General features: G+C 36.7%; 1 protein-coding gene across 2 annotated transcripts in view; it reads left to right on the forward strand.

Moving 5' to 3' along the window:
* The window catches only part of LOC110206365 (argonaute RISC catalytic component 3), a 91,634-nt gene that overhangs the window by 18,985 nt on the left and 55,454 nt on the right, over positions 1-17,195 (forward strand). For both annotated transcript variants that reach the window (XM_020983686.2, XM_078157016.1), the window contains exons 3-4: positions 12,630-12,750; positions 14,887-15,095. In XM_020983686.2, the coding sequence (XP_020839345.1) occupies positions 12,630-12,750; positions 14,887-15,095 (330 nt within the window). The remainder of the gene's footprint in view (positions 1-12,629; positions 12,751-14,886; positions 15,096-17,195) is intronic.

Here is a 17,195-nt window from a genome sequence, read left to right on the forward strand (position 1 = left end):
TTCTCTCCCATCTCTATCACTTTTCTACCTCTTTTCACCTATCCTTCACAGTTGCCCACATTTCCTCATTTTCAGTTTCTAATGAATTGTTCCTCCTGTTAGGGACCTGATGGCCAGAAATATAGTTTATGTATTAGGTTACTAGAACAGTTAGCATGTGTTAATACCCTGTTGTAGTTATTAGTCACAGGACTTTGAACCAAATGATATATTGGTTCAGTTTAGAGATTATTTTGGTCCATCAATAAGTATTTTTCAATTGCCCATGTACCAGATACTGTGCTAGGTGCTAGGAAATAGAAAGACCAAAAAAAAAGAAACAGTCTTCTTTCAAGGAGCTTACTTTCTACTGGGGGAGACAACATATTCTGATATAAATACATATAGAATAAATATAAATAACTTCAAGGTAGTTAAGGAGAGCACTAGCTATTGGAGAGGAAAGTCAAGAAAGGCTTTGTGTAGAAGGTGAGTTGTGTATTGAAAGAAGTGAGGGAATTTTTGAGGCAGTGAGGAGAGTGCTTTCCAGGCCTGGGGGAAGACCAATGTAGAGGCTCAGAAATGGGAGATGAAATACTTGGGTGAGGAACTGAGAGAAAGCTGGTTTGGATGAACCATAGAGTAAGGGAAAGAGAATAATGTATAATGAGCTGGAGAGGGAGATTGGGCCAGTTTGTGAGGAGCTTTAAAAGCTTATCAGAATAATTTATACCTTATCCTAGAGGCAATGGGGTATCACTAGATTTTATCAAGTAGAAGAGTCATATAGTTAAATCTTCACTTGAGGAAAATCATTTGGGCCTCTTTGTGGAAGATTAATTAGAGTGGAGAAAGATTTGAAGCAGGGAGATCAAGTAGGAAGCTGTTGGCAGTAGTCCAGATGAGAGATGAGGAGGGCTCCTGAATTAAAGGTGGTTGTGTGAGAAACATAGAGAAGGGTTCAGGTCGGATGTGAAGAATATTGTGAAAGTAGAAATGGCAAGATTTGTCAGATGGTTCAGTATGTGGAATGAGATGGAGGAACTGGAAAAGACTGAGTATACAAGCCTGCAAGATTGCAAAGATGGTAGTGCTCTTGACAGAAATAGGGAAATTCAAAAATAATGAGTTCCTTTTGGATATGTTGAGTTTAAGACATCCAGTTTGAAATGTCTTAATAAGCAAGTGGTAGTGCACGATTAGAGCTCCACAGAGAGACTTAGGCTGGGTATGTATAGATCTTGGAGTCATCTGCATAAATATAATTAAACTCATGGGAGCTGATAAGATCACTGTGAGAGAGGGAAGGATTCAGGACAAAGCCCTAGGGAATACCCTGATTGAAGGGGGTGTGTGATACAGAGGATTAGCCAAAGAAGAGGTCAGTGAAGTAGGAGGAACAACCAGAGAATAGCGTCAAGAAAACCCAGAGAGGAGAAAACATACTAGAGAAGAGGGGATCAGCAGTTTCAGATGCAGTCAGAAGCCGTAATGAGGTGATTTGAGTGGTACAAAGTAACTTGATGATCCAGTTGTATTACAGTTCCATAGTTATGGAAAATAATAATAGTTCACATTGACATAGTACCTTATACTTGAAAAAAAATTTTAAAATCTACCTTCACTCTGTACCCCCCCTGTCTCCCCCACCCCTTATACTTTTGAAGCCCTTTACACATTTTGTCATTTGATCCCCTAAAAAACCTCATGAGAATTTAAAGTTTACAAAATATTAAAAATAAAATATTAGGGTAAGAATTGTTATCTTCATTGATGAGGGAGTGGAGGCTTAGATGGATTGTAACCTAGAATCACAGAATTCTAAAGCTTGAAAGTATTTTAGAGATTATCTAGTCAAATCTCTTCATTTTGCAGATGAGGAAACTGAGGTCCAGAAAAATTGACCTGCCTAGGGTCACTCAACTATGAATAGGACATAGAAGATTCAAACTTAAATCTTTTGGTGTCAAAATCAGGGCTTTTCACTATATTGACAAGAACAAATATAAATAGAAAATCAGTATAAGTAGGTTTATCCCAATTTGAATTCAGCTAGAATTGAGCTCTGAGCTCTTACATGCCACCATTTTTGGATGCTAACAGAGATCCTTGCCCTGAAGTAGCTTAAAGTATGGTTGGAAAAGTAATTCATAATACACTAACTTATTAAATAATGAAAATATAAAACAGTTAATGTGAACTGTTACTAAGGTACCTAAAAACTCGATCATTCAACAAATATTTGAATGCATATTCTATGCTGTTCAGTCAAATTCGACAAACATTAAGTGCCTATTGTCTTCAACATTCCATGTTAGTATTAGGAACTATTAAGGAGTCCCCCGAACTTGTCTTTTTGAGTTGCCATATTTTCCAGAAAACACTGGGGATACAAAAGACAAAAATGAAATCATTCCTTCTCTCAAGGAGCTTACATCCTAATGGATGTAAGGATACAACATGTACTAATATATAGCTAAATACAGGGTAGTTTGAGTGAAAATATTATGGGTGGAAGGAGGGGAGTCATGGAGTTGGAATCGGGGAAGATTTCATGATAAAAGCTTAAGTATGATTAGACAGTAATTGTAAATGAAAAAGATTTGTGACTTTTAATGGCCTTTTGTATCTGTTTTAGCCCTTATCACCTCCCACCTGGATTACTGCCAATAGCCTAATTGATCTCCCTGCCTCAAATCTTTCCCCACTCCAATTAAAAAAAAGTCAACTTTAGAAAACTAGCTTTCAAGAATAAGAAGGGATAGTTTCACTGTAATTGAGTGTTGTTTCCAGTTCTGGGTGCTATGATAATAAGAAGAAAATTTAAAAACTGTAGTGTCCAGAGAAGGACAACCAGAATGGTAAAGGGCCTTGAATTGGTGATAAGTGGAGATCAGTTGAAAGAGCTGAGTAAATTTATGATGGGGGAAAGAAGATTCTAGGGAAACATGATACATATAAGTATTTGAAGGACTAATTTTTGGAGGAAGGATTAGATTACTTTGTTTGGACCAAGAGGCAAATTTGGGCTTGATGTCAGTAGAAACTTCCCATCAATTAGAAGCATGCAACAGTGGAACTGGCTTCCAGGAGAAATGGTGGGTTCACCAAACTACGTGCAGGTCTTGAAGCAAAGGCTCCATGACTGCTTGACAGCTTTGTTGTAATAGCTTTTGGATATCAGTTGGAATAGGCTGCTGAGGGGTCCCTCTAAAGTATCAAAATTTGTGATACTGACCTGAGCCTTGCAGGAAGATAAAGATTCTGAGAGGTAGAGGTTAGAAGGAGGTGCTTCCCAGATATGGGAAACAAATGCATAGCGGTAAAAATGCCTTTTTGTTGTTGTCTAACTTGAAGTTTATTGGTGATTTATTTTTTATATCTGAAAATGAATAAGAAAACTACAAGATAGTATGTATGTGAACCCAAAATGGATTTCATTTAGAGTCTGTGTGCAGGGTTTATTGACTCTTGAAGTAGACCAGACTTGAGGTGATGAGGGACTGGATCAGAGTGAGTGGTGGCAGTCAGAGTAGAAGAAAGGGATATACTAGGTCACTAGATGTTTAAAAACAAACTATGAAACCACAAACCTATGTGTATGTGTGTGGATGAATATTGATTCTGTTTGTATTTTTAAATTTGTGTGGTTGATTTACTGTAAAAATGCTAAGTGTAGATGAGATTAATCCTTTGGGTATGAATTGGATTAGATGATTTATAACTTACTTTCCAACTCCGTGTTTCTTGTTCTTAATACATTATTCCATTAAACCTCCAATTTTATATCTTGAAATTTGATTATCTTCTCATGTTTCATCATTTTATTGTTACTCAAGTAGGAGGAAAGAGGGTCTTTGATTTCGTTAATTTTATTTTTATTTTCAGTTTCAAATTCTTTCTCTCCCTCCCTCTATCCTCTTCCGCACCCATTGAGAAGGCAAGAAATACATATGAAATCATGCAAAACAGATTTCCACATTAGCCACGTTGTGGGAGAAAAAAAGCAAGAAAAAAATGTAAAAATATGCTTCAGTGTGCACTCAGAGTCCATCGCTTCTCTCTCTAGAAGTAGATAGCATTTTTTGTCGTGAGTCCTTCAAAATTTTCATGGATCATTGATCAAAGTAGCTGAGTTTCTTACAGTTGATTATCATTAAATATTGCTGTTGCATCAGTTCATATAAATCTTTCCAGATTTCACTGAAACCATCCCATTTGTCATTATAGGAAAATAGTATTCCATCACAATCATAAAGCACAACTTGTTCAACCCTTCCCCAATTGATGGGTACCCCTTCAGTTTCCAATTCTTTGCTACTACAAAAAGAATTGCTCTAAATATTTTTGTACATACTGGTCCTTTTCCCTTTTTTAAAAATATTAATGTATTTTTAGTTCTCAACATTCACTTCCATAAGCTTTTGAGTTTTAAATTTTCTCTTCTTTCCTCCTCGCCTCCCTCCCCAAGACAGTGTTCAATCTGATATAGGCTGTACATATACATTTCTATTAAACATATTTTCACATTTTTACATTAGTCATGTTGTAAAGAAGAGTTAGAACCAATAGCAGGAACCACAAGAAAGAAGAAACAAAACAAAATAGAAGGAAAAAAAAGAGCAAGTGGTATGCTTTGATCTACATTCACACTCTATAGTTCTTTCTGTGGATGTAGATAGCATTTTCATCATGAGACTTTTGGAGATGTCTTAGATCCTTGCATTGCTGAGAAGGACTAAGTCTATCGAAGTTGGTCATCACACAGTGTGGCTGTTACTGTGTACAATGTTCCCCTCGTTCTGCTCACTTCACTCAGCATCAGTCCATGCAAGTCTTTCCAGATTTTTCTGAAGTCTGCCTGCTCATCATTTCTTATAGCACAATGGTATTCCATTACATTCATATACCACAACTTGTTCAGCCATTCCCCAGTTGATGGGTTACCCCCTTGGTTTCCATTTTTTGCCGCCACAGAAAGAGTTGCTATAAATATTTTTGTACGTGTGAGTCCTTTTCCATTTTTATGATCTTTTTGGAATACAGCCTTAGAAGTAGTATTGCTGGGTCAAAGGGTATGCACAGTTTTATAGCCCTTTGGGCATAGTTCCAGATTGCTCTGCAGAATGGTTGGACCAGTTCACAACTCCACCAACAATTACATTGGTGTCCCTGTTTTTCCACATTCTCTCCCACATTTTCCTTTTCTGTCATGTTAACCAATCTGATAGGTGTGAGGTGGTGGTACATCAGAGTTGTTTTAATTTACATTTCTCTATTAGTGATTTAGAGCATTTTTTCATGTGATTATTAATAATTGATTTCTTCTGAAAACTGCCCATTCATATCCTTTGATCAATTGAGTAATGGTTCTATTTTTATAAATTTGGCTCAGTTCCTTAAATATTTGAGAAATTAGGACTTTATCAGGAAAACTTACTATAATTTCCTTCCCCCACCAGTTTCCTGCTTTCCTTCTAATTTTGGCTGCATTGATTTGTGTTTGTGCAAAACGTTTGTAATTTAATGTAATCAAAATTCCATTTTACCTCCCTTGATTCTCTCTATCTCTTGTTCAGAATTTGCACTCTTTTTTTTTGCTTTTAGGCAACTGGGGTTAAGTGACTTGCCCAAGGTCACACAGCTAGTAAGTGTCAAGTGTTTGGTCTGAGGCCGCATTTGAACTCAGGTCCTCCTGACTTCAGGGCCGGAGCTCTATCCACTGCGCCACGTAGCTGCTCCTCTATCTCTTGTTTAGTGATGAACTCTTTCTTCCCTCTTCCTTCTAGCCGTAAATCTGACAAGTATTCCAAACTAATTAGACAGTGAGTACTTTTGGATATATAATGTAAAGACTTTAGCATGGAAAATGGGGTTGGGGAGCCTAGGAGAACTGTAATAAAGGAAATATTCATGACATTTTGAAGCAGAATAGTGGTAATTAAACTTATTTTCATGTTGTAAATTTTCCACATGTTGAAAAATATTTTTGGATATGTGATTTCACATCAAATGTTTTAGAAGGAAATATTTATTAACATCTGAATTCTCATAAGATCCTATTCATAACATATAGAATAAAGTTTGAGAAGCACTGCTTTCAGTGATTCCAGAAGGAAACAAATTTTGGTTCCATTCTTTCTGTTTTACAACACTTTTCACCTCAAGGTAGCAACTATTTTGTTTTTTTATCCACACTGCCCTTCCTATTGCAATAGTCACTTAATTGTTGGTTGAATGAAACTAATTTCAATTCAGAGGCTTATTGTACCTCTGGAACCACTACTGGTATTCTATTATAAGTTTTATGACTTATAAATATTTTTAATTGCAGTAGACTTGATTGAGTTGTCAAAATCAGTAGAATTTAATTCTAAATTCTTGGTATCTTTTCATATTTTCCAGATTTTATTCTACAGAGAAGTGTTTGTTTTCAATTTCCATACTGTGACTGCTTGAATGGACCAACTAAACCTCTTCATTAATTTATGAAATTTATGCTTTAATGGGGAAAAATATCCCTCCTGAGCTTGCACAGCTGCTAGTCTAGAAAAGTGAGAGGGAGCTAGGATTCATCTGTAATTTGCATTTAGTTTTAAACCAGACAGCTGTGAATAAAATTCCAAAGGCGGTGTATGATTAGATTTTAATTTACAGAGTGGTCAGGTTTTATCTGATGACTTGTTAGTGGAAAGGTTTGTTAATTTCTGAGAAAGCTTATGAATGACTTACTTAAAAGTGACTAATACTCTGAAATACTCCGAAACCAACATGTGTTAGATTCACCAGGTCCATATGCAGTTCACACAAATATTTGCCAGAACTGTATTAAGTGGAGTAGTAGGATGATAGATTCCAATGAATTTCCACTTCAGTCAGAAGGCATTTTATTGGTTCCCAATATGTCATTAAATGCCTTTGAATTATCTCATGAGTAAACCGGCAAGATTTATTCTTCAGATGTAAGAGTCTGCTACCTTTATGTCCCTTTTCTCTTGATTTTTTTCCTGTTCAGTGTTTTTTGATTGGAACTTGTGGCTATTTTTATTATACTGGTATCAAATGCTAGAAATACTTATTTTAAAAATTAGATGGATTATAACAAAAAGGACTGATCCAGATCAGAAATACTTTAACTTTTCTGAGTTCCATGCTGGTTCTTTATTTTGCTAATTTATATACATTGATAACTTACTTTCCTTCTTTCCTTGTGTGGTCATGCCTGAAAGTATCTCTGGAATAGAAGTTATTCTGATTTTATTTTATTTTTTTCTGAATATAATTCTTTTTTTTTAAGTTTTGTTTTTTCCCCAATTTTATTAATTTATTGATTTATTAACAATCACTTCCATATCCTTTTGAGTTGAAAATTTTTCTCCCCCTTCCTCCCCCTTCCCCTCCTCAAGACGACACACAATCTGATATAGGTTTTACATTTACATTCCTATTAAACATATTTTCACATTAGTGAAATTGTAAGTAAAAATTAAAACCAATAGGAGGAACCATCAGAAAGATGAAACAAAACTCAGCAGAAGGTAAAAATAAATGATAGCAATTCGACTTCCATAGTTCTTTCTTTGGATGTGGACAGCATTTTCCATGCCGAGGCCTCTGGAGATGTCTTAGATCCTTGTAATGCTGAGAAGGGTTCAGTTTAACAATATTAGTCATCGCATAACGTGGCTGTTATTGTGTACAAAGTCCTCTTGGTTCTGCTCACTTCATTCAGCATCAGACCATATAGGTCTTTCCAGGTTTTTCTGAAGTCAGCCTGTTCATCGTTTCTTATAGCACAATAGTATTCTATTACATTCATATACCACAACTCGCTCAGTCATTTCCCCAATTGATGGGCATCCTCTCAATTTCCAATTCTTTGCCACCACAAAAAGAGCTGCTATGACTATTTTTGTACATGTGGGTCCTTTTCCCATTTCTTTGATCTCTTTGGAATATAGCCCTAGAAGGGCTATTGCTGGATCAAAGGGTATGCACATTTTTGTAGCCCTTTGGGCAGTTATTCTGATTTTAGAAGGATTATATTTTGTACCATGTATTTTATTTTATACCGTATTAAATAGTATTTACTTTCAAGTGCCTATCTATGTACTAATGTATTCACAAGCAGCTGAGTTCTGCCACCTGTCCCTGTTCCATCAAGGGTAACTGTAAGGATCTTAAATGCTTTATCAGCAATCATACCAACCCCTGTCTAGATGGGACCATTTAAGCATGCCTACCACTTTTCACTGCTTTGTTGATGCTTACAATAATGAAGCCCATAAGAAAGCTACATAGAGCTGTATACAATTTTTAATTCCTTTGTTTAAGGAATTTCTTTTTTCCTGTACTAAGGCCACCTATGAAGCAGTGTGGCTTTCTACTTCTTGCCAACTAAAAGGCACAGAAAACTTACATTCATTAATGAATTATTATGAAATAAGAGAAGACTATTAAGTATTTGAATGAGGTTTCAAGCTGTATTGAAGCTAGCTAGATTCTCTGGTCTCCAAAAAGAATAAAAATACTGTACCAAATACAATACAGAAATAGTTCAAAATCTAAGTATCTGATTGCAGCATGGCTCAAGCTACACATTCTTCTGTAGAGCACCTGAATGCCCAGTCTATGGAATATGAGGTTATTTCTTTTTTTCTTATGTATTTTGTGATTGTCATTGTATGTTTCTGGATAGATATCACAGAAGCCAGCAGGTTGCCAGGGTTTCCTTCTCTACTTCAGTGCTACCACTATGGTGGCACCCAGAGCTGTATCTTGTTTGGCCTTCAATTCCTTCCCTTTTTGTAGTCAGTACTATTCATTCTCAGTCAAGGGCTGCTTTTGCCTGTTTCAGTCTTTGATTCTTTCATATTCCTGCTTCAGAAACCTCAGCAACTCATTTCTGAGCCTGTAGCAACTGCTGCATACTCCACAGCAAGCTGGCTATAACCATACCAAGACTGCTAAGGCTAAACTCACTAGGGTGTAGAACAAAGTGAAAATGGCATCCTTTTTGAGTGCTTTTGAAGCTGTGCCATTCACCTGTATCATCAATGTGCCAAGTGCTTGCCTTTTTGTCCATAGTTTCTCCATAAAATACAAGATAATATTCCTTTTGTTGCAGAGATATTGTGAAGACTGAGATATTAAATGATAAAATATTCAAGTGCAATGTATTTCTTAATGGACTAATTTTAAGAAAAGAAACTAGTATTTTTCTGTATAAGGTTATTTTTTAATAGATATACTAATTCTACTCCAATTATTATAAAAATATTAGTACCTGCAATGGGGTAGTTGTTCCAATGCAGGTATAAAATGCTTTTGTTTGATGTGATTTGGAAGAAACACCCAAGAAGATGCTGCTCTGAGTGTTAACCTCTGTTGGGGAAACTATAGCAAACATAATATATCAACTAATAAACAGTGTTATTATTAATTATATTACTTAGAAGGTGAGAAAACTTGCAAATAGCAGTTGAATGTACAGAGAGCTTAAAATGATCTTGGAATAATATCTAAATACATCTTAATTGAAAAGAAGAATGATTCCTTTTAGGACAGAACTAAAATTTGGAATGATTATATATGGACTTTTACATATAAAATTAGATACCTTTCCTAACTTTTGGCCATCTTGGCAAATCATAACATTTTAGAACTGAATAAATAGGGTGAAGACTCTGATTCCTTATTTTTCTTAACTTTGTCCTCCTTTTTATGCTCAATTTGAGTTTTTTTTTTCTTTGTATAGAGCTGTGATCCTCCTTAAATAGAAGTTCTGGGAGGAGTCATTCAGTCTGAGAGAGGGGCCCCAGAGGCTGAAGGGCTCTACTTTGGTGGGTGTTTCAGGGCTGAAGTAATCTTCCAGGATGAAATTTCTGGGTCATATGGAGAAGTCCTGAGGGGTGTATCCAATTGGAAATGAAGAGAATTATGTAGTGACGTATTTGGAGGAGGATCTTAAGTTATTTAGTCCAACTCTTACCTAATCAGGAATCCCTACTACAGTGTCTCCAGGTAGTTAGTCATCTATATACTTTTCCTTTAATGACTTATTCTGAGAGAACCTAATTCCTCCTGAGAATGCCTGTTCTACTTTGGGACAGCTCTAACTGTTAGGAAATTTTTCTTGAGTAAGTACTAAAGGCAGCTGGGAGGGAGTATTGAATAGAGATCAATTCGAGTTCTGTAATCCTAGGTCAGTTAGTCATCTAGCAGTTGTTAAATACTTGCTGTGTGCCAGGCATTGTGGTAAGCGCTGGGGGTACAAAGAAAGACAAAAACACAACTCCATGCGCTCAAGAAGCTCACATTCTAATGGAGGAGACAACTCGCAAATGAGTTTGTCTAAACAAGATAGAAGCAGGATAAATTGGAGATTATCAAAAGAGGGAAGGCACTAGAATTAAAGGGAATAAAGAAAGTTTTTTGTAAAAGATGGGATTTGAGTTGGGAGTAGAAGGAATCCATGGAGACCAACCAGCAAGCTATTTGTAATGATTCAGATGTGAGATGATGAAGGCCTGCACTAGGGTGGTGGCAGTGTCAGAGAACAGTAAGAGGTATATGTGAAGGCAGAGACAGCAGGATTTGACCACTGATTGGAAATGGGGTGGGAGGTAATGAGAGAGTTAGGAGTAAGGAATGAAACCTAAGTTGCAGGCCTGGGAATGGTAGTATCCTGGACAGTAATAGGAAAATTTAGAAGAGGAGAGGGTTTGGAAAAAAATAAGTTCAGTTTTGGACATTTTGAGTTTAAGATTTCTATAGTTCATTCTGTATTTCAGGATATTTAACAGGAGATGGGACACTGGGGATCGTTAGAAAGGTTAGGGCTGAACAAATAAATCTGACAGTCATCTACATGGAGATAATAGTTGAATCCATAGGAGTTCATGAGATCACCAAGTATAATATAGTATAGGAGAAGAGGACCCAAGAGTGAGTCTTGGGGGACAGTTATTTAAGTCTGTATTTCTGTAAAAGTGCTTTGTGATTGTATTCATACACTTCTTTTATGTGTCTTAGCAAATGGACTCACAGATATGTTATATTCCACTTAGTCACCAAGCATTTATTAAGGATTACTATGTGCCAGGCACTTTGCTGAGCACCAAGAATGTAAAAAAAAGTACAGTTCCTGCTTTCAAGGAACTCATATTTTAATTAGGGAGACAACTTGAAAAATAACTTAAGTACGTACAAGATGAATATAATGTAAATGGAAGGTAATATCAGAGGGAAGGTGCTAGCAATGAAGGGATAGTGGGTAGAATGAGCAAGAAGGTGGAATTTAAGCTGAGTCTTGAAGGAACCTAAGGAAGCCAGGAGTCTTGAGGTGAGGAAGGAAAGCATTCCAGGCATAGCGACAGCCAGTGCAAAAACAGAGTTGGGAGGTGGTATGTGATGTTCGAGGAATAGCAAATAAGCCAGTCTTAACTAGATCATGGTATGTGTATGGAGGGGAGTGAGGCTTAAGAGTCCTGAGTAGTGGGGAAAATTGTGTGATCAGCAGGTCTGGATCTAGCTGGGACTCTGTTAGTTTAGGTTCAGTGTTAACAATGAAATGAGCTAGAGAGTCATTTAACAAAGGGAGATTTACTTGTCTATTAGTTATAATATTCAGCAAAAATACTGTACTACTTAGCTTGGGTAGAAGTGTCTCTTCTCTGTTCCTTTGCATAGGCTGTCCCCCATGTTTGGAATTCATTCTTCCCTCATCTCCCTCTCATAGAATCCCTTTCATCCTTCAAAGCTTAGCTTGAATTGCCTCCAGGAAGCCTATCCTGATGTCGTCAATTATTAGTGTTGTTCCTTCCCCCTCCCAACATTAACTTGTATTTATGTTTTGTATTTAACTTTTTATACCCATGTTTCTCTGCCCTAATAAAATAGCTTTTTGAATTCAGGCAGTATTTTGTTTTTGTCTTTGTATTTCCATTGTCTAGTTCCATGCTTGATCCATAGCAGTCAGTCACTAAATGCTTGTCACATGGTTGGATAGGTGAAAATAGAAAGAAATTTCAGTGAAGGAATTAAAGCTTTTTCTTGGTAAAAGAGGAGATGGGGCATGGTTAGAGGCCTGAAGAGAATGGAAAAGGTTTGAAGAACAGCTTTGTGAATGGGATCGGGATTCAGAAATAAATAAAAAGATTATCAGGCAGCAGTGTGGGCTTACTGTACTTCTCACTTCAAGTTTATGGATTTCCATGTAATTATATATGCAAAGCTTCTTTAAATACAAGGCAATTTTATTACCTTTCCTATTACACCTGATTCTTTTGAATAACTGCTGTTATTCCAGTCATGAGGTCTATTCCATGGTCTCAATTTTAACCGAGACGTCTAACTTTACAATTTTTAGATTTTTTTTCATACGTTTTCCCTCATTTCAGTTGGCAGTCTTCTTGATCAAGTTATTCAGCCAAAAGCATTCTTCCAATTTTTGCCAAGAGCATATTGTTTTGATAATCATTTTCCAGAAAACCAGATGCCTTTCAGAATTTTGACAGGTTCTTAAATCTTATAAAAAATTGATCCAGTTAAGTTACTAAGATACTAAAATTCTTCACATTTGTGATTTATTGTCATTTTCCCCTCTCAGAGTCACATGGAAGTTCATGTTAATGTTTTTTCTTCTTTAGGGAAGTGGTTGATTCAATGGTTCAGCATTTTAAGGTAACAATATTCGGAGACCGGAGACCAGTTTATGATGGGAAGAGAAGTCTTTATACAGCCAATCCACTTCCTGTAGCAACTACTGGGGTAAGAAATTCATACTTTTTGTAGTTTTATTAAGATATATAAAGCTTTTACTAAGGCACTCTCCCTCCTCTCCCAAAAAACAGTAGAACCAGAAAAACACTACCCACTATGACCATATAAGAGGAAAAAAATTGAAGGAGAGTGAATGGGAGGGGGGGGGAAGCCCCGAAGTAAAGAGGTAATCAAGGATGTGGCTGAAAAGTTGATAGTTTATGTGTGAAAATTTATTTAAATGTAATTTGTTACATTGCATCTCTTGGCTTCAGGCATTTTCTCCAGCAGTCTTCCCTGCCTGGAGCTCTGTCCCTCCTCATCCCTGCCCCTTGGCTTCCCTGGCTTCTTTCAAGTCTCAGATAAAATCCTACTTACTACAGAAAGCCTTTCCCAATCCCTATTAATTCTAGTGCCTTTCCTCTGTTGATTATTTCCTATTTATCCTGTCTATAGCTTAGTTGTATGTAGTTCTTAAATTTTGTCTCCCCCATTAGATTGTGGGGTCTTTGAAGTCAGGAACTGTCTTTTGCCTTTTTTTTTTTTATCACTTGTACTTAATACAGACTTTGGCACATAGTAGATGCTTAATAAATGCTCATTGACTGACTGTTACCAAACGAGTTTAGTTGGCTGTTTTAATGCTGATTATTAAGGTTTTAATAACATTTCATTTAAAATCTGTGTTTATATCTTTAAGAGTCTTGCATTACTTTCATTTAAAATGCTTTAGTATTGTCCATGTGAATAATAATATACATTTTAAAAGTTTAATTTATATCTTTTAATAGCTCCTACTCTAACAAAGAATAAAAAAAAGAGAAAAACTCAGTTCAGCCAGACAAATCAACAACACATCAACCCTGTCCAGCACATGTAGCATTCTTGATTCCTGGTCCCTCAGCCTCTGAAAAAAATGAAGGGAGGTCCATCATTATACCTCTTCAGTGACAAGCTTGTTCATAATTATGCAGTACTAAGTTTAAATTTTGTTTTCAATTTATGTTATTGTAGCCATTGTATATATTTTTTCTGGTTCTGTAGACTTCACTTTTGTATCAGTTCATATGACTTGTCATGCTTCTATATTTATTTTCAATGTTTCTCACAGCACAGAAGTTTGTTTAGTCATTCCCCAGTTGATGGCATCTACTTCTTCTTACAATGATACTATAAATATTTTGATTTATTGGATCTGTCGTTTTGCCATTGCCTCTTTGAACTATAGGCCTAGCAATGGGATCTCTGTGTCACAGTGTATGGACCTTTTAGTTATTTGTTTAGCGTAATTCCAAATTGCTTTCTAGAATGTTTGGACCAGTTCATAGCTCCACCAGCAGTGCATCAATATGTTTGCTTCTATCATTTACTATTCCCTTCCTTTTTCATCTTTGCCAATTTTCTGAATGAGGTGAAGCTTCAAATGTTGTTTAGATTTGCATTTTTCTTATTAATGATTTGGAATTTTTCCATATAGGTATCATTAGTTTACAATTATCTTTTTGAGAACTGTTTGTTAATATCATTTGACCACGTTAGGCTTGTGGGGAATTCATTTGTCTTACATATTTGCATTAATTCCCAATGTATCTTGGATAGCTAACCCTTTATCAGAGGTAGTTGATGCAAATTTTTTCTCATTCAAACTGATTCCCTTCATATCTTTATTACTATGATTTTTTGTATAAAAGCTTTTCAATTTTAACGTGTACATTTTTAAAAGCTCTTATGCAAGTGTATACTTTTACTTTGTTGTTTCTTAAATTATCACTTCAATATTTTAAGGCATTTGTGATTTCATCTATTATATGTACTCCTTCTGTCTCTGCTTGACCAATCTTAGTAATCTCTTTGACCAAAATCAATCCCTCTACCAACATTCTGGTGATGAAGTTATCTGACTGTAGCCTGGCTAGTCCTCCCATCAAAGACTGTCTTTAAAGTATGGGCCCATGTTTGAAGCCTTTTTTTGTTTTGGTGCAGGCCAGAGTTTATGTTCTACCAACATAGTCTTTGTAGCTTAGTGTCAGCCTCATGCCTTGATGAAGCAAGCATTGGGTCTTAGTGGAGAACTTGTAAGTAAAAATTGGAGAATATGTATATATCTTGTTAGGTTTTGATTTGGTTCTTTTTCCCTCCCTACAGGTAGATTTGGATGTTACGTTGCCTGGAGAAGGTGGAAAAGATCGTCCTTTCAAGGTGTCAATAAAATTTGTGTCTCGGGTGAGCTGGCATCTGCTGCATGAAGTTCTGACAGGACGAGCTTTACCTGAGCCTATAGAACTAGACAAACCAATCAGCACTAACCCTGTTCATGCTGTTGATGTGGTGCTACGACATCTACCCTCCATGAAGTGGGTTCTCTTATTTTCTTTTTCTTTTTTTTTTTAAGTGAGGGGTGATTTGTGTGGATTTTTCTTTGAAAGGACCACATTAGTTTTCCTGTGTTGATCAGGCATAATATATAATATGTATGATCATCTGAAGTACAGATGTGCTTTGCTTCAGGATTTGAAATCATGTAGCTCATTTTGTCAGTATCCATCTTATTTGTATACTGATAGCTACTTGTGGTAGAATAGACATCGTGTTAAAATAGACACTCTTCCTTTCTGGTAGCTGATTAATTTTTACAGTAGTTTTTGTGTCTTAATAATGTGTTCCATGTTATCTCATTTAACCCTCACAAAAACCCTGTCCATTAGATCATATAAGTATTATTCTCATTTCTCAGATGAAACAGGCGTAGAAGTTTTGACTTGCCTTAGGTCACACAGTAGGTGACAGAACTAGGATTAGAATTTAGGTCTTCTGATTCCAAACTTGCTATTCTTTGCACTATGCTGCAATACTTTTATTCCTATATTTAGACCACCTTATATTTTAAAATCTATTTATCTGGCTCCTCAACCAATCAGTAAGCATCTGTTAAAGCTCCTGCTATTTTCCAGGCACTGTGCTGAGCACTGGGTTACAAATATAAAAAATAGAGCCTCTCAAGAAACTTGTATTCTAATGGAGAGATACCAAATACTTATATAAGTATATGTAGAATAAATGTAAAGAAAATAAATACAAGGTAGTTAGGAAGGGAGGGCACTAGTAGTTGGAAGATAGGGATCAGGAAAGGCTTCATATAGAAGATGGTGCTTACGCTGCCTCTTGAAGGAAGAGAGGAATTCATTGAGGTAAAGATGAGGAAGGAGTGTTTTCCAGGTGTGGTAGATGGTCAGTGCAAACGCATGGAGACTATGGGAATAGGGACTAGAAAGAAGGCCAGAATGAATGGATCACACCATGTGGGAGAGGTAATAATGTATTGGACACATAGATTGGATTATATTATAAAAGGCTTTTTTGTTTGGTTGGTTTTTTTGGCTAGCCAGTGGGGTTAAGTGACTTGCCCAAGGTCACACAGCTAGTAAGTGTTATGTGTCTGAGGCTGGATTTGAACTCAGGTCCTCCTGAATCCAGTGGCAGTGCTATATCCACTGTGCCACCTAGCTACCTCCTATAAAAGGCTTTTAAAGCTAAAAAAAAAAAGTCCTACTCATACCCTGCATGACCTGAATTCTTGCACTGACTTCTTTCTTAGGCCTCTCTGGATCATTAAGGTTCAAACTTTGGATAGGATCTTCATACCTTCTTTGGCATGTCAGGTCAGAATGCTTGGATCATTAGAGCCCCTGGGCCTGGGCTGGCCAGGTCTGAGTACTGTTTTACTGTGGTCAGCTCTAGGCTGGGCTGGGCTGGGCTGCTTTTCTCTCCTCTCTAGCCCCCAGCGGCTCATTGACCATCCATATGTTTTCTTAAGGGAGCCTTCTTTTTTTGCTGCCTCAGCAAACAGAGCATTGCAGGTTGCAATTGCCCATTCTGGTCACTCTGCACTGGCAGCTCTTTCCTCTTACCCTTGAATTTCTGGCTGAACTCTTGTATGGTTTTAGGGTAGAAGAAACCACTTAGTATAATTTGTCATTGAATTTCTTGATCATTATCATTCTGTCTGATGCATGCTTTAGGGTCTTGATGGAGTAAACATGTAGATGCTAGGCAGTCTTCCCTCCGTTCAAGCAACTATTTTAGCAGGAAGGTTGATGGTATTGTCTCAGCCTTCATCCTTCTCAGCCTATCTTCTGTTTCATTTGACACTATTGACTACTGTGTCATCTGAGTTTTTGTGACAGCTCTCTCCTAGTTCTCTTGTTTGTCTGTAGATTTTTAACCTCTTTTGCTGGCTTATCATCCATATCATACCCACTAACTATGGGTGTTTTCCAGGGCTCCATCCTAGGCCCTCTTTTGCTTCTACTGATTCTTGGTAACCTCATTAGCCCCCTTGGTTTGAACTATCATCTCTATGTTGGTGACTCCTAGATCCATGTGTCTAGCCCCAGTCTTTCCCCTAAACTGTACTCTCCTATCCCTAATTGAATTGAATATTTCAAATTGGATAT

The sequence above is a fragment of the Phascolarctos cinereus genome, unplaced genomic scaffold (genome assembly GCF_003287225.1).
Source record: "Phascolarctos cinereus isolate Bilbo 61053 unplaced genomic scaffold, phaCin_HiC Scaffold_726;HRSCAF=1367, whole genome shotgun sequence".
Taxonomy (NCBI): domain Eukaryota; kingdom Metazoa; phylum Chordata; class Mammalia; order Diprotodontia; family Phascolarctidae; genus Phascolarctos; species Phascolarctos cinereus.